The 25,392-nt window shown below is 33.1% G+C and overlaps 1 protein-coding gene across 1 annotated transcript; it reads right to left on the bottom strand.

The window, feature by feature from the left end:
* Nucleotides 1-3,189: 3,189 nt before the first annotated feature.
* On the bottom strand, nt 3,190-25,019 carry LOC128683032 (uncharacterized protein). The gene is made up of 10 exons (XM_053768202.2): nt 24,648-25,019; nt 23,308-23,539; nt 22,112-22,222; nt 20,049-20,200; nt 13,347-13,419; nt 12,035-12,126; nt 11,615-11,759; nt 11,362-11,498; nt 10,898-11,077; nt 3,190-10,789 (listed from the first exon to the last, which is right to left on the bottom strand). Exons 2-9 carry the CDS (start codon nt 23,486-23,488, stop codon nt 10,901-10,903), a joined length of 1,068 nt encoding a protein of 355 aa, XP_053624177.1. The 5' UTR covers nt 23,489-23,539; nt 24,648-25,019; the 3' UTR covers nt 3,190-10,789; nt 10,898-10,900.
* Between the last annotated feature and the right edge of the window lie 373 nt (nt 25,020-25,392).

Below are 25,392 nucleotides of genomic sequence, written 5' to 3'. Positions count from 1 at the left end.
TTTGTAAAAATCACGACTGTCGCTGAACGATAACTAAAGTAACGTAGAAAAAAAATCACAAGTTCTGTCCGTATTTAGGACCAAGCATGGAATTAATAGGTACTCCGTACGGAGTACAAAGGGACCAAGTCCGTGAGTTGTCTGTCATAATCAAGAAGTGAGAAAAACATTGTTATTGCACAGTCATTACATTTGATGGCTACTTTTCTGTACCAATATAAAGAAAACAACTATAAAATATACAGAAGATAACAATAAAATTTAAAAATATTTATATTTTAAAATACAAATATGTTTTTCCTTATTCAGTAAATATTGTTACCTATTTATTTTTAATGTAAACGAATTGCCATACAATCCCTTAGTTCGTTGTCTAAAAGGTACCTATACTATATAGGAAACATGGAAATATTTATGATTGAAAATGTTAAGTAGGTATATCTGAATTTATAATTTAAATTGTACTTTTCTAAAACCGTAAATTATATATTTAAAAACATATGTAAAAGCGCTTAAGGGCAGCTGTCAAAATTATGTTCATATAACTATTTTAGTAGTTGAACAAATAAAAGAACCAATTTCATATAACTAAATAACATTGCCGAGCGGTAGGGGGGGTTAGCGGTAGCGTTAAATATTATTTAAGTACGTTTAATTGTATTTGAAATTTGGCAAATGATAATGATGGCGCTCAAAACGGTCGTCAATCAAACAAATACTAAGGGTCTGCTTATAGAGAATTAAAATTAAATATGTAATATTGTATTATAGAAAAAAAAGGTAATATTGTCTGTACAGCTATAATTGCTGTCTTCTGAATTGTTAAATGATAAATTTGTAACACTTATTTTCTTTCGTCACCTCTACCTACCTACCCGCATCTTTTTTTTGGTTTATATATAGGATATAAAATATAAATCATTAGTTAAAATAAAACTGTTTGTACAGACAAAGACTAGGTACAGACCTAGTATGTTCACAAACGTAACGAGCAGTAACTGATTTAAAACAAAGCATGACTCCAACAAAAAACAAATGCATATGACGTCGAAGGAGAATCTATTTAAGGATTTATGACGTCGAAGAAAGAAGAATCTATTTAAGGATTTATTGATTGCATTGCAAAAGGCGATGGCGGCTTTCGTCTTAAATGTACCAGGAGATCATGGCTACGTTGGAGCTGGCATTTATTGCGCGCATGCACTAGCTCAAAAATCAATCAGGTTGCGCATATTGAAAGTGAAAGTTTTAACTGCGCATTGATACATTACCTAATTACAAGCCCTACAGACCCCCTGCAACAACCCCCAGGCCAGAGATAGAGAACCTTTGGTGAAATAGTCATATTTTATGTATTACAAATATAATTTTGCGGCAGATCGTCTCATTAAATAATCTGAAAAGATTATCAGTTATTTTATTGATCAAAACTTTAAATGCAATTATATTTTTAAACGCTGCATTCCTTAAGTAGTTTTGTTCTTTTAGGCTCAATATTGTATTAAATAATACAATGTATTACATTTTTTACACATGAAAACAAGAATTATTTATTTATTAGTGCAGACTCGCTGTTACACCATTTTATCGCACAGAATTTCAGAGGCGCGCGAGCCATTTGTTGACCACTACTGATCTAGGTCCTACCACCCCTAGACTAGGGTATAAATACAGCCCGCTGTCCGCAGTCTCGTCAGCCTGGTAATGCAGTTGCACAGGCTAGTTGCGACTGCATTACGGGCTACCAATAATACCAATAAATTGCCTAATACTAATAGGCATTTTGTAATATCCGGGAAACCTATACCTAAATACTATTAAATGCCTATAGTGGAATGTATGTTTCGTGGGTAATTAAATTCACAATAATTTTAATATGTACTTACCTGATATTTATAATATAATCTCATTATTTTGGCCTTCAGAAATAAAAATATTAGAAATACATTTTTACTCCGGAATAGTGACATCACTTCGACATCACAAAAAATGTGCGCTCTAAGTAGGTACGTTAGGTTCTGCGCTTTAAGTACGAAATATAGGTAGGTATATGAAAAATCTGCAATTGCATTTTTTAAGTTGTGGTTAACCCAAAAAGTTGTTTTATTGAGAATGAAAAATAATATATTGATCTGTTTCCTTTGTTCGTTGAAAGGTTGTTATATGTATCTTCTATACTTATGTTATGATATCTTAGAGAAAATCATACGCGCCAAGTCGTAAGCAATAGCATGCTGTTATATTAATACAATTTTCGGCGGAGTTGTAAAACAAACCGATCATCGTTCTAATGATGAGCGTTGTTTTCCTGTTACATGATTGATGTATATGACAGGAAAACAACTTATATTTAAATTACTTACTAATAGTATGATTTAAATCAAGTAAGTAATTTAACTAATATTATGAAACTAAATGTATATGACGTTATTGTGTTTTGTAAAATATGTAAAGCTGAACACATTATTTTGGTTCGAATGTAATACGACTAGTATGTATTATTAAATAAATGAGAAATTGTAACATATTAAGCGTATGGAGTTCTTTAGTTATTATTAAAATACATAATAATGTGTTTAGATGCACAATAATTAAAATATAAATTATTACTACACGTATCTTTAAACCAAAGTGTCGTTTATTTTAAATAAAATCGTGAATTATTTTTGTTTTATTTTCAATGTGTTATCTATTATACACTTGATAACTGCCACCTGGGATTATGTACCAATACAATTTATATATTTACTAACAGCACCCGCGGCTTATCATTCCTTGTTAGATGTTGCTCGGGGCTTCCCTCCTGCGGGAATTTTGAGATAAAATACGTATAGCCTATATTATTTTTAATACTTACGTTTTTAATTATACTTTACTAAATGTCATTCGGAGCTTCGCTCCCGTGGGAATTTTGAGATAAAATATAGCCTATTGTAATCTTGGATAATGTACCTTTCTAATGGTGAAGAATTTTTGAAATCGGTTCGGTAGTTTCGGAGATTACCTGCCTCAAACATACAAACTCACGAACTCTTACCTCTTTATAATGATAGCATAGATTATGCGCCTAGGAGTAGATATAAACGTCTATTCCCAGTAGTTGCAAGTGGAACTACTGGGAATAGACGTTTACGAACTTCTAAATGAAGAGACACTGAAAAGGTAAAAAAGAAGACCAAAAAACACTCCTGAGATGACAACAAATTATTTATTAAAATAACGTTCTTACACTACAGTGTTGGCAAGAAAGGACTTCTGTCCACAAATACCTAATGTTAAACAATTTTCACATGTAATTTTAATATCTTTATTGTATCACATAGATACAGAACAACAACATATCAAAGTAACCATTATGGGCCGATTTCCATATTTTATGTTTATTTACTTTACAAAAAAAAAGTTGCAATAGGTATAGTCACTTGTTTCTGCCTGTGATGCTTCCGCAGCTAGGAGCCCAAGGAGACATATTCTGAATTGGACTAAACATAATCATGATTTAATTACAAAATGGTACTTAATTGTAATATTTAATCTGAAAACAATTAGTCCAGCTCTGATTTTTAATGGCAAGAAATTTTTTGTTAATATAGCTACTATGCCATTAAAAATTACTATTTGTGACTATTACATTTTGCCAATCTGCGAAAGTATTAATTTGAAAATTGGAGCGAGAGCGGAGTTCATTAAAATTTTTGTGATTTAGACAGATCTAAAATTAGGTGAAATTTTACTAAATTGGGGTTGCCTGATATGCAGTTATCTGTACTCTATACCTACACTAATTAAGGTGACAACAACGAACAATAACCATTAATTATTTCTGTCGCAAAATGTCGTGGAGGTAAGGAATATTTTTTTTAAATCCGTATCACAATTCATGACAATTTTTTAAAATGATATTTGCAATCTAATCACGTTTAAACGAAATATACATTTGACAACTACGGGGCACTTTGCGAATTAGCCTTTTTGACTGTGAATAAAAAAATAATAATTAAGATCTGATTTCTGATTAATATTACTACGGGCAAGATACACATGATCTTGAAACATAATGATATTTATTTTGAAAACATTTAATAATCTATGTTATATTTTATTTCGATCTTATCTTTCGTTTAGATAATTTTACAACTAGAAAGACATAAGGCCGTCTTTACACTAGTTCGTTGTTTTTGGCTAAACACTGGGCCCCATCTTCGTAATTTTATATCTAAAACATAGGTACGTAATAACTCACCAAAGTAAAGGCGAGCTAATGAACATGTACATAACATTAAGCAGGAATAAATATGTAGGTCCAGCAAGTAAAAACGTTGGCACGGTGTGAACTCAGCACCGGTCCTTATAAGGATTTCTCATTTCTGTCACCATACTTAGTAGTGACAGAAATGAAAGACTCCGACAACTATTGAGCAATTCCAATTTGGCGAACGATGGAGCCACGAAATTAAAAAAAAAAACTATTGAGCATGTATGTGTGATCAAGGTAGACTAAATAACTTTCGTACAATGCTGCTGACGACAACTCGTATGCACGCCCGCTACTAGCATGTTTATATTTAAGTATACTATGGTGCGCCTAAATCCCGAAGTGCGTGAACACCTAGGTGTATCTGGATACACCTATCAATATTATATCATAATATTCGATGTTGTCACCTACCCTATCCATCCACTTTAAATACGTCCTTACGGCCCACTCATTTCAACTTCAAGTTGTAAACTATCCTGTATCTATTTATTACATACTGCAACTACGGAATATATTAACTGACAATTGGTGAAAAGAGATCTTCGAATCGCGAAAATTCTTTCAATGAGCAATACAAAAATGAAATTCTCTTACTTAATTCTATTCTTTCCGTATAAGCAATACTTTTTAGTACAAAAAAAAATATCTTTTGATTTTTTTAAATATATTATTGGACGCATTCCACAAGATACGTATCCGTCCACGTCTCAAGTTATCAATATCAAATATTAAGAAATTCCGATCCTTATCATAGATAAAATGTATCCAACATTATTTACATTTCCTACGTCTTAGAACCGCCTAGCGGCATCAGTAGTCGTACCGTTTGCTTATTCTACAAATTATTCATAAAAATCATTGACGCACGATTGTTTTCGTCTATGACCGGAATACACATGATATAAATATTGTCCTGATGTCAATTCACTTTAAAAATTTAATTTCAATGTGACACTAATTTATCCTATTAATGTATGCTTTTTAATTAACTATTATTTAAAATAATTGAATAACAATCATACGTCAATTATTTAAACTTTACGAATAAAATCCTCAGATCACATCAAGAAGATTTACCTATACCTGCCTTAATATCTCTACTTAATATTAATTCTACCACATTTATATTATAAATAACTTAGGTCAATTCTAAACAAACTACACTGTGTCTCAAATACTAACAGTGAAACCTAACCTAACCTAACCTAACTTATTGTAAGTCAATTCAATTTAAATTTAATCCGTCGTACTTATTTATCGCAGCCGAACGCAGGCAACCAATAAAACGTCCGAATGTCACTGTGATAATAAAAGTTACGAATGAGCTAAGCACTCATTACATGACAACTTCGGATATGGGACAAAAATAGGTGACAATACGTTTGTGTGTGACATTTAACTGCTATTTCGGATAAGAATCCCAAAATATTAGTGCGGTTTGCTCTATGTGAGCCAAGCCTCAAACATGTCAGTAAGAAGCAATGTGTCATACATATAAAACTGTCTCATCTTGATATACATTAGTCCAAGATTAAAAATGTTTCTGTCTGGCCCTAAGCGTTACAATATTAGTAAAACATCAATATATTAGGTATGGCTAATTAAAAAGTGGCTACAAAAATCTAGGTCCTCTATATGTTAGCTTACAATAATTCCATCCTTATTGCCAGCTAACCAGAAAATATAATCTTTAATCCATCTACATCTCCTACATACAAAAATATGCTGCGTTATATATAAATCAGCAGATTTTGGTTACACACGTACTTAATTGATAGTTTAGATACTTCTATCACATAAGATTCCCAATGTAGACAATGCAAAATGTATTCTTGAACTTTTTTATGAAAGCCGATCGTTGAGGAATTTTCATACTTTATATACGGATTTATTAGATTTCTTATAAAAAGTATGAAAAGTTCGTGTTTACAAAAATCTACTTACAGAGATTAGTCACTGGTTTCAGTAACAAAATTAAAAATGACTTAATGAGAACTTAATATAGTAAGCGCACTTTTAGATTACTATTCTACTAGTAATTCAGAAAAACTGTCAAATAATAGTGAGAGGATGAAACCGTAAACTTCGCTAAAAATCTTACAGTGAATTAAATGAAGAGTCTCTGAGAGAATACGTGTATAAAATAATTATATATAATTTATTAGAAATACATAAACTATAAATAGCCGGTTGATATCAAATGTTTCTAAAAGAATAAAAAATCATACTCATAAAACCGCATAGAGGTAGCGATTTAATGTACGTGTAGTTATTGCTTCACTGTGTTTATTATGTTAAATAATACTTTTTCATAAAATAAAGCTGTAATTAATTAAAAAGCATACATACTTTGCATTGGGGACAATGGCTATGTATTCGTTGCGTGCTCCCATTTCCATCGGTCCCTTTTCTAACATACATAATATATAGACCTACACAGTGAGATAATATATACTAGATGGTGATAACCTTATGGAGATGTGAAACCACAGATGTATATATTACTTGTGAAACGAGATTCATAGCTAAACTTATTAGATCTAATTACGCGACGAGTTTCCTTTTGTAATTTATGCCAATCTCAAACAAAAAAATATAAGAGTCTCATCCATTAAACCAAAATTCAAGTACGAAACGATGAAAGCAAACTAAATCCAATTGGCTGGTTTGATTCTGATTGCGAGGGTAAAAATAAAACAAAAATAAATCATAATATAACGTCCATTACAAAATTTAAACAGAGTATAACATCAATAATATAAGTAAATTGAAATAAATAATTACGAATCGATTGCAATATACAAATGGTGCTAATAGATCTTAATACACTATCTAACAATGTTTGTTCACAAAAGAAAATTCTTATTTTTAAACCTACCTTTATTTAGTATAATGTAATTGTTTGCATTTTTCAAAACATTTCAAATAAAGCTGTGAGGACACTATGTGGCATCTAGTAAATTATAATCAGGATTATACATACTTAAACAGATAATGTGTAACATAAATATGTAATAATATAATAGGCATTGTATTATATGCATTGCATTACCTTGGCATGAATTATATACATTTCTTTATTAAAACCGCGAAATCGCCATTTTTGTGGCGTTCTGTTAATCGTGAATATTTAAATATCGATTTAAATAAATATGTCGAAATATCTTTTTATTATATTAAACAAAAAAACATACTGGGATACTTAGCTGGCTTCGAAAGCCTGTAACAGTCAAAAAATCCTTCAATATACATAGAGATTGTGCGTATTTTGAACTTTTTGAGCATAATTTGGTAAAGTGACAGTAATAATTTAGACTAAATACCGGACGCTATTTACACTTTTATTTTGAATCGGAATCGGAATCTGCCAATAGTATCTCACTGAATTTGCATTTGTCTACAAGTATTTAAAAAAATATAAAATATCTTACAACTTAAAAGTAGAAAAGAAACTGTATACTGTCACGTGGTTGTGCATAATGAAGTTATTAATTTGCTATGACGTGGAACTCAATAAATTATTTTGTTGTTCAACGACAAAGGTCCGACTAACGGCTGTAAATAATGACTCCTAAAAACAAGAACACAAAGTATAGCCAAAATTACATGTGTTATAATAACATTACAAATCTTAGTAGGATAGTTGCCGTCAATCACATCGGATATTTTTTACGAAAGTCAAATGTCTAAAATTTGGGGCTTGTATGACAGTGAGAAAAATTCACGTTTCGTACAGTCAAAAAACTTTCGAAATGTTGTAATCTACTCTAAAAAACTCAATCATCATACAAAATTGATAAACTAGAATGACATCCAAATATCGTATTTCATTATGTGAATGAATTTATACATTTCATTTTTTAACCACCACCTATTTGAGCTAGGTATAAGTTTACTGAACACAGATGTCACCTAAGCGTAGGGTCCAACGCCCTATTGGTCAACGAATTGACACATCCGGTCAGTTGTCAAATTGGTTCGACAAGTATTGTGTTGACGTCATTTAAATGATTAAAAATTAAAGCAAGTTGACTTTGCTGGTTTTTTATATTTCAAAAAATAAATAAGACTAGAATTTGAGCTATCAAGAGAATACTTATAGGTACAGATAAATATATAAATATATTTCAGTTGATGTAATTTCTCCTGGTATTAGTAATATTACTTCAATAAGCTAGACAAAGTATATACATATATTTGTTTTGACGCAGACATAACGTGGCATTTATAATATTACTTACATAAACTAGAAAGAATATATACATATATTTGATTTGATATAGAATCCTGGCATTCAAAATATTACATACATCTTAAAATTAAATAAATTATATACATCTTATATATTTTACACATGACTACATGCGCTGAAATGACAAATTATTTTTTTTACTATTATCAAGCAAATAAGTCTCAAATCCAAATTGCAATTATGTAACTATTCATTATAAATTGTTCATTACAAATGATTATTCTATTGAGTAAAGTCAAAAGAACATTTTATTTTCTGAATGGAAATAACATCCAACAGACAACGTTTTTACAAGAACTGTCCAAAATTGGTCGCTAACACGAGATCGAGATACCAAAGAAAAAGGTCTTCTTTAGGCCCAAAAGAAAATATATTTGAATATTTTATACATTGAAATAACTTAGTCTTGAGTTCATTATAACTACTAGATTCATCAAATAAATGTTTTCAAGTTATTTAAACAAAGAAAAAATAATAAACTTCTGTGCTCTTAACGCTGTAATAACTAAAATAAACTTTGGTCAAAAAATTAAAACTTATCACATGCTGAATAGAATGGTATGGACACCTGAGCGCAATCACTTCCAAAATAAAAAAAAATAAAAAAATAATATTAAAACACCCTTTCGAGATTTTCGACCAAACGGAATCTTTATCTTTGAGCAAATCCTTTCAAACCACGCACTCAGGTCGCCATTTGCACAATAATTTACAAATTACGTTATTAAAACGAGAATGCTTAGCATTAACAAATTAGTGAAAAATAAATTCAACAATCAAACTATGAGGTTGAACCTTTAAATCATAAATCTTATAATTTCTCAACATACCCTATACATTATACCTACACTCTTTTTAAGAGTTACAAGAATCATTTTCTTACAAAACTTCGTCAATAATGGACATTAGAAGCGTTACCGTGATTACGATACCTACGCAGAAATTTTGGCAAGAAAGAAGTACACTTAGGACATGATTATTTACTGACCCTACACCTATTGTTGACGCATAATGACTCAATCGCATCGGAATCACATCGTCCATTAAATATTAATTCCTTACCTGCAACGAAGGATCACTGATCCACAGATACTAACATGATTTTTTTATTTTTAAAATTACAATCGATAGTCTTATAAATGTTTGTACGACAAGCTTTAGTCTATGACACGGACTCATAGCCTATCCATTTGTTTCCACAATTTTTTCGAAAAAGTATCCATAATTGACAATATTACATACACAATAAATAAAATTTAATATCATGATATGAATTTTGAATATAGGTATTTTTCTTGCGGAATGTTGTGTAAATTGAGACGCAACCAACGGCATAAATAAGCCAAGTCTCACAATTGCCATCGTTTGAGCCTTTTTTACGTTATTACTCAAATAGATAGGCTTTAAGTATATGAAGTCAACTTATAGATAACTTATAGTTAGCGTGCTCAGTATAAATTCTCTAAATAAAGCAATAATAAACAACAACACAACCATATCTTATTGAGAGGAGTTCAAGACCGTACATTGAAAATGAATCGAAAATATGGCAGTGATTAAAAATAGTAAGTCTAATTCATGAATGTTAAATTATTACACCTACTTACATCTGGTATAATTATCATGTAATGGTAAATGACTCCTAGAGAAAATATACAATCCAATTTCGAATATTCTTTTTGTAGAAATCTTTGTTTTATAACACAAATTGACTATCACACTCCTGTCCAAAATGGAGCTCTTTTTTTAATTCTCATGAATATTTACAAAACCTTAGAGTTTTCATAATAAGTGGTTTGCGAGTGAATTTCTTATTTTTTTTTGTATAAATAAAATTTTTCCTACATTTCTTGTCCCAAATGTTTGATAGTTAATTAAGTTACTGGAAAAATTAAAAACTCCCAATCGAAACTTCACGGCTACTTAACTTAAACTGTACCAGACGATTAAACATAATATATCTATCAAAATCTCCGAAAGTGTGTGGCTACTGCTCCGTACCTACCATAAATACATCAAAAAATCTAAGCTACAATAGATAAAGTCGAATACAAATATTTATCTTAATTGGTTGTAAATCAATTGTAATTAGGCCTTGAACCCCGTACACAAAGTGTCAAGTATAATCATAATAATTAATTCACAATACAAATATATGATTAATAACTGGTAATAATAATATGGAATAATAATATGAGTGGATTCTCTTACAATAATACTGGATATACATCGAATGACAGTCAATCATCCCTCTTCTATTCTCCTTTCGAAATACAAATCTGGAACAAAATATATATATATACATTACAAAGACAATAATAAGAATGCGGCCAAAGCCGCGAGCAAAAGCTAAAGTAAAAAACATAAATTAAGATGATAAGACTCACCGGCTAATGCTTGGCCTGTATGGAGTCTAGGTCGTGTATGGAGTCCGAAGGCTGGACGTGATCCGAGGCGGCCAGAACAGTGAGATGTGTGGAGTCGCTCTGCAGGGTGCTGCATTCTCCGCCGCCGCTGCCGCTCCAGTTGCCGCATTGCGCCTTCTTCTGTAGCGCTTGCACGTATGACTGTGAATGTAATAGTATTATAGGGTAGTGGCCTGTGTATAAAATAAAATGTATAACATTCACATAATGAAACACGATAATCAAATTTATCTTTAATTAATCGATTTTTATATAAAACGCTTTTGACTTGAACAATAATGTGTAGATTGGGTTAAACCGATCGGTTTTTTCATATAATTAAAAACTCCAGACGCTTAAACATAATATATCTATCAAAATCTCCGAAAGTGTGTGGCTACTTCTACATATCTGTCATACAATCCACATTTTTGTTGAGCAGTTACCTGTGAGATGACGTCTCCGTGCGCGGTGCGGACCTGGTACAGATACCTATATTTGCGCTGTTTCAACTCGGCGCGTTGTTCGCGAGTGATCAGCCGCGACTGTTGCGACTTCAAGCGGCGTTTTTGGGCACGTATACCTGTAATTAAAACCGCTCTTTTTGGTTACTCGAGTTATTTTCTTCATTGCTTTTGATCAACAATGGGACTGTGGGAATGGATTTGCCAATGCCTCCCTAACTAAAAAAGAACGTACTCTGCTCGTGGTATATCCCGGTGGCGGTAAGCGCGCACTGCGCGGTCAGGCCTACGATGGCGGCCGCCGGCCACGCGGCCAGCGTCAGCCACGACAGCCGGCAGGGCGGGGGCACCGCCGGCTCCAGGCGAGCTCGCTCCAACAGCTGCAAGATGCACATCGGTTTTACTAAATTCGAAGGTTCTTTATCACCTCCATAATTACAATTATGCTAAACCTTGTTCAGGAATCACACTAACTAGTGATGAAAACCTCATGAAAATCCACGCAGTAGTTTTTGAATTTATCCCGACCAGACAGACAGACGCAGTAGGACTCTATTTTATATTATGTAAGGATACATAAAAAAAAATTCGTTATTTTGTGAGCTGTGTCTTAATCACTCTACAATAAAATTTGTAACTAAACCAAAATACTAACCCACTTGAGCATCATCAATCTTTCAAAGAAATAGTCCAAAGATGTGGCTATCACCGCGCCGCCGTACACGCTGGTGCCGAATATGGTCAATACTGAAATAATAATAAAATAATGAAATCAAGCTAATTAAGTGGATCATTATTTCAGGACCAATACAAATGCCTCCCAGTGTAGGTAGACAAATTATATATAAAAAACCATTAACACGCAGAAGTCAAATTTAATATGAAATATAACAGTTTTATTCAAATATATAGTTATCGAGAAACAGTATTAATTGATCATTGATGAAAACTGCATGAAAATCAGTGTGTAGTTTTTGAGTTGATCGCGAACAGACATATATACAGACGCGGCAAATGTAAAGATAAAATGCATTATGACCAAAAAAGTTTTTATTTTAAAACACGGTAATGCCCAACTAAATTCTTATCTTATAAAAGCGACATTATCGGCAGCTTGGCGGTAATATTATCGCATCACGCACAATAAACTTACAATACGACATCTGACGTCTAAATTGTACTATGTAATCGCCATAGAATTTGGAATCATAAGTCAATAGAAGTGTTAAGGACGAGGTATTTTGTCACCGGCTGGCCTCAGGAGAATTCAGGACTCTTCTCCTGAGAAACGCCCATTCACACCAGTCTGCAGATTCAAGTTCCGAACATGCATGAAAGCACTCACACACCAATAAATAGATTCTAATTTTTGCCCAATAGTGAATACGCATAAAAATATAACGAAAATTTATATTTGTACTTTTGGTATTTGTTTTTAGTAATCGACAGATATCACATAAACGACGCTGTCGCTTCGTTATTATTAAAGCAATATTATTCTGTACTCTGTGGTAATCGCTGCACGAGAACTGACAATGGGCTTATGGCGTTATGGCAGACTAACAATACGGCTTACGAGCCTATTGTGATTTTTCAGACGACCAGGTTGAAATCTGGACGGTTTGGCGTAAAATATACGAGCTCACAATGTTAGCAAATATTTTTAAAAGTTGAAATTTTTAAAGCCGACGATAAAATATATTTTCCTGTGTATTTTTAAAGGTCTGTTCTATAGTGCACGTCGAACAGAACTTAAGTAGATTTTCCTTTACAATAATTTATGTTATTTATTTTTGGTGTTATGAAAATTAGTAAGACTACCTTTTTGATACTCTGAAATAATGTTATGATTTGAACAATTTCATATTATTCCAATCACAATAGATTTATAGAGCAATACAAAACTGGTCAACTTTCATTGCACACTTAAGAGATACCGTTATATGTATTGATAACAAAACGCTTACCTTTCTTCCAATACAGATTAACCACGGCGAAGAAGATTCCAGAGCCAAGCAACACCACCACAAACAACCAGTACTGTAACAAATTAAATAAATAATTGGATAACACTCAACGGCTCACAAGAAACATTAAGCTTGGATCCGATAAAAAATAAACAAAGGAACGGGCACAACACATCCTGATCCGCAGATCATAGAAATATCTGTGTTCACAAGTAGAAATATTTTGCGCTGTATTGTATACAGGACTGGTGATTGAGGCACTTAACCATCAAAACAGATATTATTCGCGCTTTTTTTCATTGTTTCCGTTTTATTTTCAAGAAGGAGCTCGACCAATAACCCTTCTTCCCAAAGGGTAGACCATTTAAACAATATAACGAATTTAGGATAATCCAAAAAAGTATTTTGTTTGCATCTTATAGTATAACAAATACGATAAAGCATATTGTTTGACATCACTTTATTAACTCTGTTACCTAAGTAGGTCTCTGAATAGGCGTAGGACGTCTTCCTCCAAATATACAGACAATACAACGCCTTCATATATTGTTAACACAGTATTAAAATAGAACATCATACACAATGATTTATTCTTATATAAAATATTTGTTTATTGTTCCGTGTTATTCGCAGAATTCGTCGCAAAAGAAAAGACGGTCTTTATCTTTTCTTTTGCGATGAACCCAATTGCTTCCCAGCCATAGAGTATTGAAACCACTGGAGCGATTTCCTTCTTCATATCGCGCGCATATTCTGCATATATTGCGGACTCGACAGCTATTTCAATGTATGTTGTTTATTTTTGCAAAACATAAACGGACTTTGATGAACTTTGGTCAAAGTCTGGAATTACAAACATGACTTTTTACACAAAAATCACACGGCCTCACTGAGGCGAAGCAAACAAATCCATAGGTTTATTCATTACTAGATTTCAAAATTACTTGTTTTGATTGCAGTGCCCTAAAAATATTTTCATGTACAGGCTTGCAACCAAATCAACAGATTTTCGATTATTTAAGGCTAAGGTACAACTACCAAAAAATATTCAACAAATTGAGCACATAAAAACAAAGGGAAAATCGCAAACGCAGATGCTGAGCGTTACAAATTATAATAATATCGCCATCGCTTCTCTCTTCTTAGTCATACTGTTCTCAGATTATTCTCGACTGTGATGCCGAGAAGCCCGTACTCACTATATACTTAAGCAAATTTTATGTCCAAATTTTTCAATTCCAACCCACTCGACATTTAATAAGGAATGAGCCAGAGTAAAGGCCGACAACTAAAATTGGTTCAATTCCGATCGCTTCAAAACGCAATGCTTTAATTTTTGATGCAACTATCGATTGTTGCACCACCACTTGTCCAAGCTGCACCTTAAAGAAGGAATAATTCATATTGTTCAACAAAACCACAAACCTAAATTCATGTCCGTAAATAATGTAGATATTCAAAACAATCGCTCAGCCTTTTACGCCGCATCCATTTCTCCTTAATAAATATAAGTATAGGATCTATATAAGTACATTTTTTATTCAAACGTACAAACAATACAACACCTACATACATATTTTTTTATTTGTACAAGGTAATATGAGGAAAAAAACATGGAAAATTTTCACCAATATCCCACGCAGTATCTTATGTCTAAATTATCCATATAATTAGCTGGAATTGTACCAAATAACAAAAGCAAAATAGCTTTTTCTTATAAATAGTTGAGTGGTTAGAAGCGACCAAGCTGGCTGGCTTCTCATCAGGTCGCATGACCACATCCTTATTTATTCACAACATTTCATCCATTAAATTTGCAGGGCATACACCGGCGGATTACTACTTCTCTTAAATTACTTTCGGCTCGCCTTCAATCGTTGTCACTAAAACATACGAACATCCTGCTAATAGTTTAAATGCAAAAGTTTAGATGTACCTATACGAAGTTTGCTTCTCAACCACACAAAATCTACTAATTTAAATCTATTTAAAAAGCACCTCAAGTCTTTATTAACTGATAAATGTTATTATACTTTAAATGATTTCTTTAATGATAGACTCGGATAGAATTTAGGGCTAGTATAAGTACATTATAATTCTTTTTTTGTTTTGAATTTGTAGTGGATAGCATGCTCCTCTTTATTTATTTATATTTGCATACCTATATTCGGTAAAACGTGTAGGTCTAATTCATTATGACTATTTGTACTCATGTTTTTGGCAAATAAATGTTTTCTTTCTTTCTTTCTGGACCAATTTTGGTTGGAATTTGGTACACGGGTAGAATATAACTTAGCATATATACTACCTACATTACGGTAGGTTTTATTCTGAAATGTCCATAGGATCAACAAGCACTATTTTCATAGTATATAACGAGCGCTCGCCTATGGATCGAAAGGTCTCAGGTTCGTATCTTACTCGTGCCATATGAGTTTATATACCACTCTGACTATATATAGTAGTTTTTATCGACCACCACTTGCTTCCGTGAGGAAACCTGCACACTGGTTGACAGTTTAGTTCCCTAGTGCGTACGCGACTATACCTGCCATCAGAGTCGTAAAAATAATGTCAGATGTCTTTAGGCGACTTGAATAAAATCTGACACCAGTATTAGCAATAACACACTCGATAGTGAATGAATATTATAAGGACGGGCAAAAACGTCCAGATTTTTAAATCTTTTAAAATAGGTATAATTATATAAATAACCATAGACAACTGAAGGTAGGGATCGGAAGATTTACATTAATCGCTCAGCTTATTTATCGTCTTATCTTAATTCTTTAGCAAATACACTTTTCTTCAGTATTCCAATTATGGAAAATTTGTCGTCCTGACAACTGGGAAGAAAATTCACAGTTGTAACCCCGGAGGTCAGTGCTAAAGGGACTACTGGGACTAATCGCTTTTGTAGACTTAGTTTTGATATTCGAAACCGACATCCAATTCGTAAATAATTTTCTATAAATTGGTGAAAGTCAGTTACCACGCAATAAACACGCGACGATGAAAGAGATATTGGTGAACGTCTAAAAATAAAAATCTGTTGAGTATAATGCGAAGATTACTCCCTACATTCGCACTATTAGCTTTTTGTAGGTGAATGACAGATAAGAACACAAGTAGACTACGATCACGATCCTCATATGTCCGTTCTATGAATATAATGAGCCATAAATTATTCATTTGTTTAATCACCTGACTAATCAATACGAGTATGTATGTGGCCATCGCTTTCGCATCGTGAAGAGATATCGAATGTATTCGCTGCGCAGTGAAAATACCTACCCAAAATGTAATTGAATTGAAACGGGGCATCGTTAAAATGCCACCGGTTTCGAATGCCATAGAACTAGAGTTGTTTATACGCCCAGAGTAAAACATGTATACACATTTTTGTGTAAACAAAGTTCTGGACATACCTAACCTACATAAGTTTTCATCCAGGCAGTCCGTATAAGTAACGTTAAAAAATTCGAATTATAAAATCGGAAGTGTTTGGTTAGTCAACAGAGTAAATATGTAAAACAACTCGCATAAAAAGCAATATTAAGTATATTAAATTAATTTGTCGTAATAAAACAGATCTGAAAGTTAGAGGCATGATAAGATTGAAAGACAAATCAAACATATATATGCATGCTTGTTTGTGTCAATGTTCCATACAATTTAAAGGACGAATATTGATAAAAAGAATAGAACGAAGGTTATTTTTACTCCGATATTCGTATGAGAGCGAAACCCCGGCGCGCAACTAGTGCAATTATAATTAGCTAACTTATTAACACAGCTACTAATTACAGTGAGGTCATAACAACAATCTGCTGAAAAACCAACCAGCGTGTTTCCTTTGATGAAGTTTCAATTAAAACTAATTTCCGGAAATTCTCTACTAGCAGTAACACTCAGAGAACGACATATCATAACAAAACTGTCTGACGAAGAGAATAATTAAATTACGAAATGCATTTCATTAATTGAATTATGTATGATAATGGAAGTTAACTTTGTAGCAATCTCTTTGCCAGTCACAGGTAAGCATATCATAGAATAGAATAGAATATAAGAGTATTCTATTACATGTGCGAGTGTGTGTGTATGAAAAAAAATACTTGGTGTGTGCGCGCATCACAATAGGCAACGTCTCAGTGTTACGCTAAGCAAAAATGCCCAGCACTGAATTTCAGCCATTACCTAGTGTGAATGGCGCCACGGACTAATACATAAATAAAAATATGGAATCACAATGACAAGTTTCAATAATATTCCGGGAAATATTACATGGAAACACTTACGTGAACGGAATTATCGCTAATATTATTAAAGATAACGACGACCGTTGAAGCACTCTGTCATCGATCAAACAAAGAATAAGTAGGAGAAGTGTGAAAGAAGTAAGAAATGTGAGACATAACATAATAAATAGAAAGAAAAACTTGTTAAGTATATCCACAAAATATCTTGATATCTTCTAACCGTATACATGCGTAAGTCTGTCTAGATTTTTGTGTAAATCTTTTCGGATTTTCGTATAATGAACTGGTAGGATTTGGATGTATGGAATTCATGTAGTACGAAACATAGCAAACACTTTCTAAATAATTATTATACCGAGTGTGTATTTTAAAGTAGATGAAAGGTAGCAATGATGACATGACGCGTCACAAATGGTACTCCCTGGTTACATACAATGGAGTACCACACCAATACATAACAGACCATTTCGTGTAACTGGCGCGTGTATTCGCGAACAATCATTAAGTATTAAAGCAACAGGAGATGCCACGAGCGCAAAGATAAAAATAGATCCAGCTAGGTCCCACGTCTGGGAAAATTTTCAGTTTTATTTTAACACTTAACAAAAGCACCTACTCGGTTGCCAAGGTACTTACTGGCCCAGAGCATTATTTCACACACTGATCAAAAATAATGCCGACACCTAAAAACAAACACAATAACTAAATCACTATCCGTGTTAAACAGCCGACGTAACCGTACGATTATTGGTCTCGTGCCATTGACATGAGGGGAACGGAGCGCCTGTAAGTGTCCTCTCCGGTTGGTTTAATACTCAAAGTGAGCAATTGAGGTCGCCATTATATTGTTAGAATGCATTGCTCCAGTGCATCCCATACGCACATTCAATTACTATCACCTACATACATAAGTAAATAGATAACACTGGCCCTTTGTAAAACTGTATATGATAAGTATTTATCTATGGCATACATCTTTTGTGTACTGTTATCTATTATCACAGAATTTCTATGCAACTTCCAAGGTAAACGTGATGCCCACGTTGTAATATTCTTTTGAACTTCTCGTTTATAATACGCACTTGTACTTTGGATAATACTTTAGTATTATCGCGGATAGTGAATCATGCAAATAATTCTAGTATCATCACATTCCCAACAAATTTCCAACATATTAATATATGGTAAAATGTGTCCATCGGTAAAATAAATTGTCTCTTTGTACTTTTCCTCTTCATAGCGTAGTTTGAACTAGTTAAACAAGTCTCACATACGACCAAAGCTCTGATGATGTTCACTATGCATACTATCTACATTTAAAAAAATCGCTTTAAATAAATGTAATAAGTAGTTTAATGAATTTTGTGCCGAATGATATACCTCAGCGCAACTCCCAATTCCTGGTTTCTTCTGATCTGACTTGACTGACTGATCTTCTGAACTGATCACCGGTGTCTCCAAAATTAAGCAAAAAATAAACCTGGCTACACGGTAAATGAGGACTTATATGCCTTTTGTTATACTTATTTATTCTATATCTGACTTTATTTAGCGAATAATGACCTCATTTATGTTCATTCAGCCGACTTACAGGAAATAATGTCCACCACATGCGTAAATTAACAATGAAAATGTAACGGTGATGTAGTTGTTCGGTCGGTTGCACCTTGCCTAAATGTCGTAATACTCCTAAAAACGGGCAAACGAACAATTTAACATTCACATAACGCCAATAAAGTTTCGACTCTGCTATTATTATCAAATGATTTCCAAAAGTAGTTCTTATTGCGAATATATAAGAATTATTATTGTAAAATAATTGAGACACGATTATGACTTAAAGTTAGTAGACTCTACAAAGGTACTGAACGCGCAATTTCCACTTGCTGTCGCGTTTGACACTTACGTGCTTGAGTACATTTTTACAATTTCATAACTCGCATATATTCACGATTTAGATATGATTTTAAATAAATTGCCCGCCTTTGTAGTGCGACTAGCGCCATCAACTATTCTTGTCACAAGCACTACACGTCAGCCATTATAAGGTCTTCCGACGAACATTATTGGGTGGTTCGCAGAGCGTTTCTACCGCTACGGCGGTCGAAATGACAGCGCGACCGCAGCGGTCGAAACGCTCTGCGAACCACCCTATTTAGGTTTAATGTGTTTTGTATCAACGTAAGGAAAATCTAAGCTATGCAACTCCATTGGCCACATTCATAGACGGTCTGAAGCCAAAATGTGATATTTGACTTCGGGCGAGTAAAGTCAAAAAATATAAAAATATATGTTTTTACAAGTGAGTATAGACCAGTTAAACGACTTAAAGAGAATCAAGTCGATTAAAATTTCACTTATTTTGAAAGATTCCGTATTTATCACAAAATTTTAAACATTATCGAATCGATTGCAAGCTAATAAAATAAACGTGACTCACCGCAGCTGGTCCGTTCTCGAGGAAATGATCGTAGATGGCCAAACCCGCGATGGCCAGCAGCAACCCCGTGTGGAATCCCGTCATGAAGAGCCCCACGTACTGGATCAGCATTGTGATGAGCCCGAACAATAGTCCACCACATAGTGCTACACCTAAAACAGGTGTTAGGTTAATAGGGAGTACTAATTACGCAAAACAAATGACACCTTTATTTGATTTATTTTAGATTTGTCATATTCAAAAAACTAAAAGCTAGTACTGCACTCATGTGTGATAACATCGCATTTACGATTTGACACTTCCGCTTTTTTCTTTTTTATCGCGACACAAGTAAGTATAGTTCAATAGTTGGCTTATTAATAAAAGCGAGACTCAGAAATAAATCAGAAATAATAAATCGCAACCTAGTTTTTGTTCAACCTAGGTAGTTACGGTATAAAGACCTGACTCCCTGTAGAAATTAGTAGTTTCTCTTCTCTTTGTCTCTAGAATTTGTAAATTTAAACTAATGATATCAGAACAAGAAGTCCCGAACTGTGTCCTAACTAGAAGTCCCGAACTGTGTCCTAACTAGACAACTGCTAGTTGCCACAGCTGTCTAATTTATATAACTATAAATCTAATTTATCGGAGACGAAGTCAAACCCTATTAAAATTGTCACATTTACTGAAAACGGAGAGTAGGTGAAGTCGTGTATTCCGTATCAATGCAGTTTGTTTAGCACTTTTAAATGTTCCTTTTTTATGATTGTATTTACAAATAAATATTCTTGATTTGATTTGATTTGTGTGAACGGCCAGATGGCATCTCTGCTCCGTATCCGGTTGGTATTTTGCTGGCGGATCGCTAAGGTATTCTGAGGTACAACGATATACTCGTTTGTGGTTGACGGCTCGCTAAGGTATTCTGAGATACTACAATATACTCGTTTGCCGCAGCATAATCTACGACCACGGAGGAATAGTCTCTATTTACCCAGATAAATACAGAGCAAATTGAAATCGGATGCATGAAAATGCATAGTAGGCATAAATATATTAACGAAAGATCTATATGAATATCTCATTGAATCGCGTAAAGTTTAAAATTCCTTCGTTGGTATACGGCAGAATCAGGATAATTAGTGGCTCATGCTGTAAATGTGTATTTCACTGTAAATTACCGTGAAAAGTCTTCGTCCAACCTAGATTTTGCCAGGCATTCGGATTAAACTGGACAGTTAGGCTCGATTAATGCTTTTGTCTAAATGTATTTATGAGTACGGAGAAAGACAAGCTTGATATCCCAGGAAAAAGAACTGAACCCATGGAAAATTGACGCTTGCAGAACCGCGGGCAAAGGCTAGTATATAATTTAGGGTATCCGGCTTTTTCCCCAAACATACGGCCACACTAACAGATCTGTAATGCGGATAACCAGCGAGATAACCATTATATGCTGTAATGCGGATCTCTAAACTTGTACTCTCACGCATTACATTAAATAGAGAACCGCATGCCACTCAGAAGACCCGTCATTATAAATAAGAGGTAAATGGAAGTATATAAATCTATTGATCCTGAAAATTACATTGCAACAACTTAAATAAAATCTTTTAAAAAGCAATAATCTCGAATTGAACTTGTACGTCTAATATTGCGCTGCACGACTACAGATTCAAATCAAACTCGGAAAATATTACACAGCGCAAGTTGTTATCCCAGTCAGTTATAAGAATAACAAATCACGTTTTCTTTTTCGATAAATAAAAATTTTATATATTGTAATTTACTGAAATACCTATTTAATTTCGATATATAATTCTCTTATGGGATTAGACGCTCTTATAACGAAGAAAGATCTTTAATATAAAATATCGTTAGTATATTTTTGCAGAAATCATGAACATAAGGAAAAAAATAATACGATGAGTCATTATTCTCGTTAAAATTAAGGAAAATATTAGTACTCAATAAGATAATACTACTTGAACCACGGACAAATTAATTTCGACTTACAGTCATAAAATGGAAAAATAATATATTTTCCTATAACAATGAAATAACTTGTTCTTGTTACTAACCGACATTTCCATAGGGCGGCATCAGTTTTTCTTGTTGGCATATAAGATAAACAATTGCTGAACCAAACGTGAAACCAGTGAGAAACATACTCGCTTTGAAACAGCGATATCCTGAAACACCAGCTAAATTTAATATAATTCTATTACAGTATTATATATATCCCATCCTAACTAATATTAATAATGCGAAAGTTAGTTTGTTTATTACCTCTTCACGGTCTATCTGCTTAAACAATCTTCTTCTCTAGTTAGAAACAAGGAGAAGGATATAGGGTAAGTACCTTTCATCCCGGAAAATAAATGTACCCGTGGTAAATTCAAGGCGAAGCCGCGTATTTGTACAAAAAATAACTCCAAAACTACAGATTATGATGAAATTTAGCATAACCTTATGGAGTAACATATATTTTAGTAGGCATCGTGTATCACGAGAAAACGCGAATTAGGTTAGGCCTCTTGTTGATAAACTTTCTGATTGGCTCAGCGTTAAAAATTGTCAGACATATTTATCTAGCTGACCAGTATCTGTCAGATTACAATATGATATTTTATCAGTGGTGAAACAGGTAACAAATCCCGGCTGTTGACAAATTAATAAATTATTTGTCAACATTACTAGCTTGTGTTATTGTTACACAAGCAAGATTACAAGTAAACATAGTATTAGCAGTTGTCACCTCGATTTCTATTTATTCATAAATAAATGATGAAATAGCAAAGGCCTTGTTATTCCTCTATTGAATATAAAGGTCAAAAATATAAGGTTAAGATGAAAGCAAGTTAAATTGTAACTAAAATCTACGACATTGTATATATTCAAAGCAAAGATAATATCACTTTATGTTGAAAATAGTTTTAAGATTATATTCTTTTGATGATTTTGATTATGTTTCAAGATTATAGTACCTAATCATAAAGAATTCTAGGTTCAACAGATAGAAAAATAATATAATAAGTAAGAATCTGAAAATAGTTTAAATTTGGGTTTGCCATCTATATATTGAATTAATGCTTTTAAAAATTAGCCATTTTACAAATTACCTAGTCTTTTTGCAACTAACAGGCACTCTAGTTCCGAATAACGATTTTTTAAAATAAATACAATGGATAGTATAGATTTGCCATTAACACGCAAAAAAGAAAAATTAACTTTTTGGTAGTACAATATCAATTACATGAAATTAATAAGTACTTACCAAATAATGTGTAAACAATTCCAAAAGCGATGTACATAGCACACAAAATGCTTACAACAGGATCATAGTTCAAATCAATTGATGTGCAGAATGAGCCTTCGATGCGGGGCCCATTGAAATTTATTGTGGTGTTGCGTGGGTCCCGGGTGATATGGGGCACCAACTGACCCGTCGACGACATCTTCAATCAGGTTCAAATGAAGATCATGAAGAAGGTTGAACAGCAGAGTCTCTGTAAAAGAGTTGTGCTTTTAGCCCAGTTCACATTGGGTAAGTCTAGTGTACAATAGTGACATTACAAATGTTTACCTTTTTAATCTTTTCAATAATAATCATCATCACATCAACCATTTAGTCTCCTGTTATGTAAAATTGTGGGGCTTTAGACAAGTTGAATAAAATCTGATGCAATTGTTAGCAATAAAACTATCATTAAAAAAGAAAGGAGAACGAATGAGTAACAAACATCCACACACAAAAACATATCGAAACTAGGATTACTGTGGGATTGATACTGAAATTGAATTTGTATCCTGACCATTGCAACAAAATATATGTACGTACCTATACCTGACAAATTGCAAATAAATCATAATTTTTGATAATTTTGACTAAACCTTGAAATTGGATGGATGGACAACTGTAAAACCACAGCTGAATTTTGTTATAGGTATTTTATTTGATCCTCCCCAGCCAGGAAATAATAATATGTGCCAGAGTCCACATAAAACATTGTGGACTCTGGCACTAATTATTATTTCCTGGCTAGGGACACCACCTGAGCTCCAAACGGGTATTTGGTCTTCCGATTTAGGTACCATTTCTAGCTTTGGGGGAACAGCAATTTGAATCAACCCATGTATTAGATAGGATCAAGCATACATTGTCACAGTTTATTAGAATAACATTAGGGAGCATCTGTTTTCATCTATCTATAGAGATTTTAATAGAAAATTGCAGTGTTTAAATGTTATTGTCTCACGCAAGTAGGTAGCCATAAAAACACTTGTGACTCACTACACTATTGGTAAAAGTAATTTTATTTCTTTTTTGAGTGGGTAGTACACTCCATGCATGGACAGTAACCAGGTCCATTGGCGCACGTTTCTTCCTCGTTGAGTCATGCATGAAAGCGTGACAAAAAAAATCTCCAAACAATACATATATTATCGCGAAGAGTATCAACTATGAGTAACCTGTTTCTTGGCCATAACTTTCACCAAAAGTCAATGCGAAAAATATTATAACACATGCATGAAACGAATGCAATTATGCATTGATAAAATGTAACAATGTTATGAGTCTAAACAAAAATTAACGCTAAATAAAAAATCACTCACTATCCAAAACGTCAGCCCGTCGATTTCACATTGTAAATTTATATTAGCGAGAAAAACATTACTTTTTGATAACTGAGATCATTAACGAGAATTTAGTACAATTGTTCAATATGATTAATCTTTTCAATACAAAGCACTAAACATGTTACAGTATAACAAAGTCGACACGACCGTTTTTCGTCTTCCCGTTTTTCTTTCTCCAGTTTTCTTTCTGTCTGATTTTCTCTCTTGCTTTTCGTCGGTCCGTCCTTCTTTCTGAATTTGATGGTGTTGCCAGACGTAATAAATCAAAGTAATCGCAAAATAGGGAATAATTTAAAAAATTAACAAATATATTACACAGCGCAATGTTTTTAATTTTTATATGTGTATTACACAGTTTTTTTTTATATTTCTAAGCTCAGCCGTTCCGATATGCTAGTAGTTTGTAGCTTTGAGAAATGTTGTTTCATTTACAAAAATGTTTTCTCATATGCTTCTAGCTATCCGTTTTGCACAGCTAGTTTACTATATGATGAAATATTTTAAACTATGACCCAAAAATGGACAAGTAATAAATAAACGAGTTTTTATTTTAAGGGTTAAAATACAAGTTTTAGAAATTTTGTTTTACTAACCATGTACTTAGAAAATACTTAAACAAGTTTATAGAGTTCCATAACCTGGAAAACAGTTCGTCTTCTGTTGGCTCATCCATCTCCACCAATTAAGATTATAACCTTTTAAAAAAATTAAAATTACTATT

This window comes from Plodia interpunctella, chromosome Z (assembly GCF_027563975.2).
Source record: "Plodia interpunctella isolate USDA-ARS_2022_Savannah chromosome Z, ilPloInte3.2, whole genome shotgun sequence".
Classification (NCBI taxonomy): Eukaryota; Metazoa; Arthropoda; class Insecta; order Lepidoptera; family Pyralidae; genus Plodia; species Plodia interpunctella.
Note: the sequence above shows the minus strand (reverse complement) of the source record. Positions and strands in the feature narration are given on the sequence as shown.

Coding starts and splice junctions, on each gene's coding strand:
- LOC128683032 (XM_053768202.2), bottom strand. CDS start 23,488: ATGTCGTCGACGGGTCAGTTGGTGCCCCATATCACCCGGGACCCACGC. Junction 22,223..23,307: donor AATTGTTTACACATTATTTG/GTAAGTACTTAT, acceptor CTGGTGTTTCAG/GATATCGCTGTTTCAAAGCG. Junction 11,078..11,361: donor ACGGAGACGTCATCTCACAG/GTAACTGCTCAA, acceptor TTACATTCACAG/TCATACGTGCAAGCGCTACA.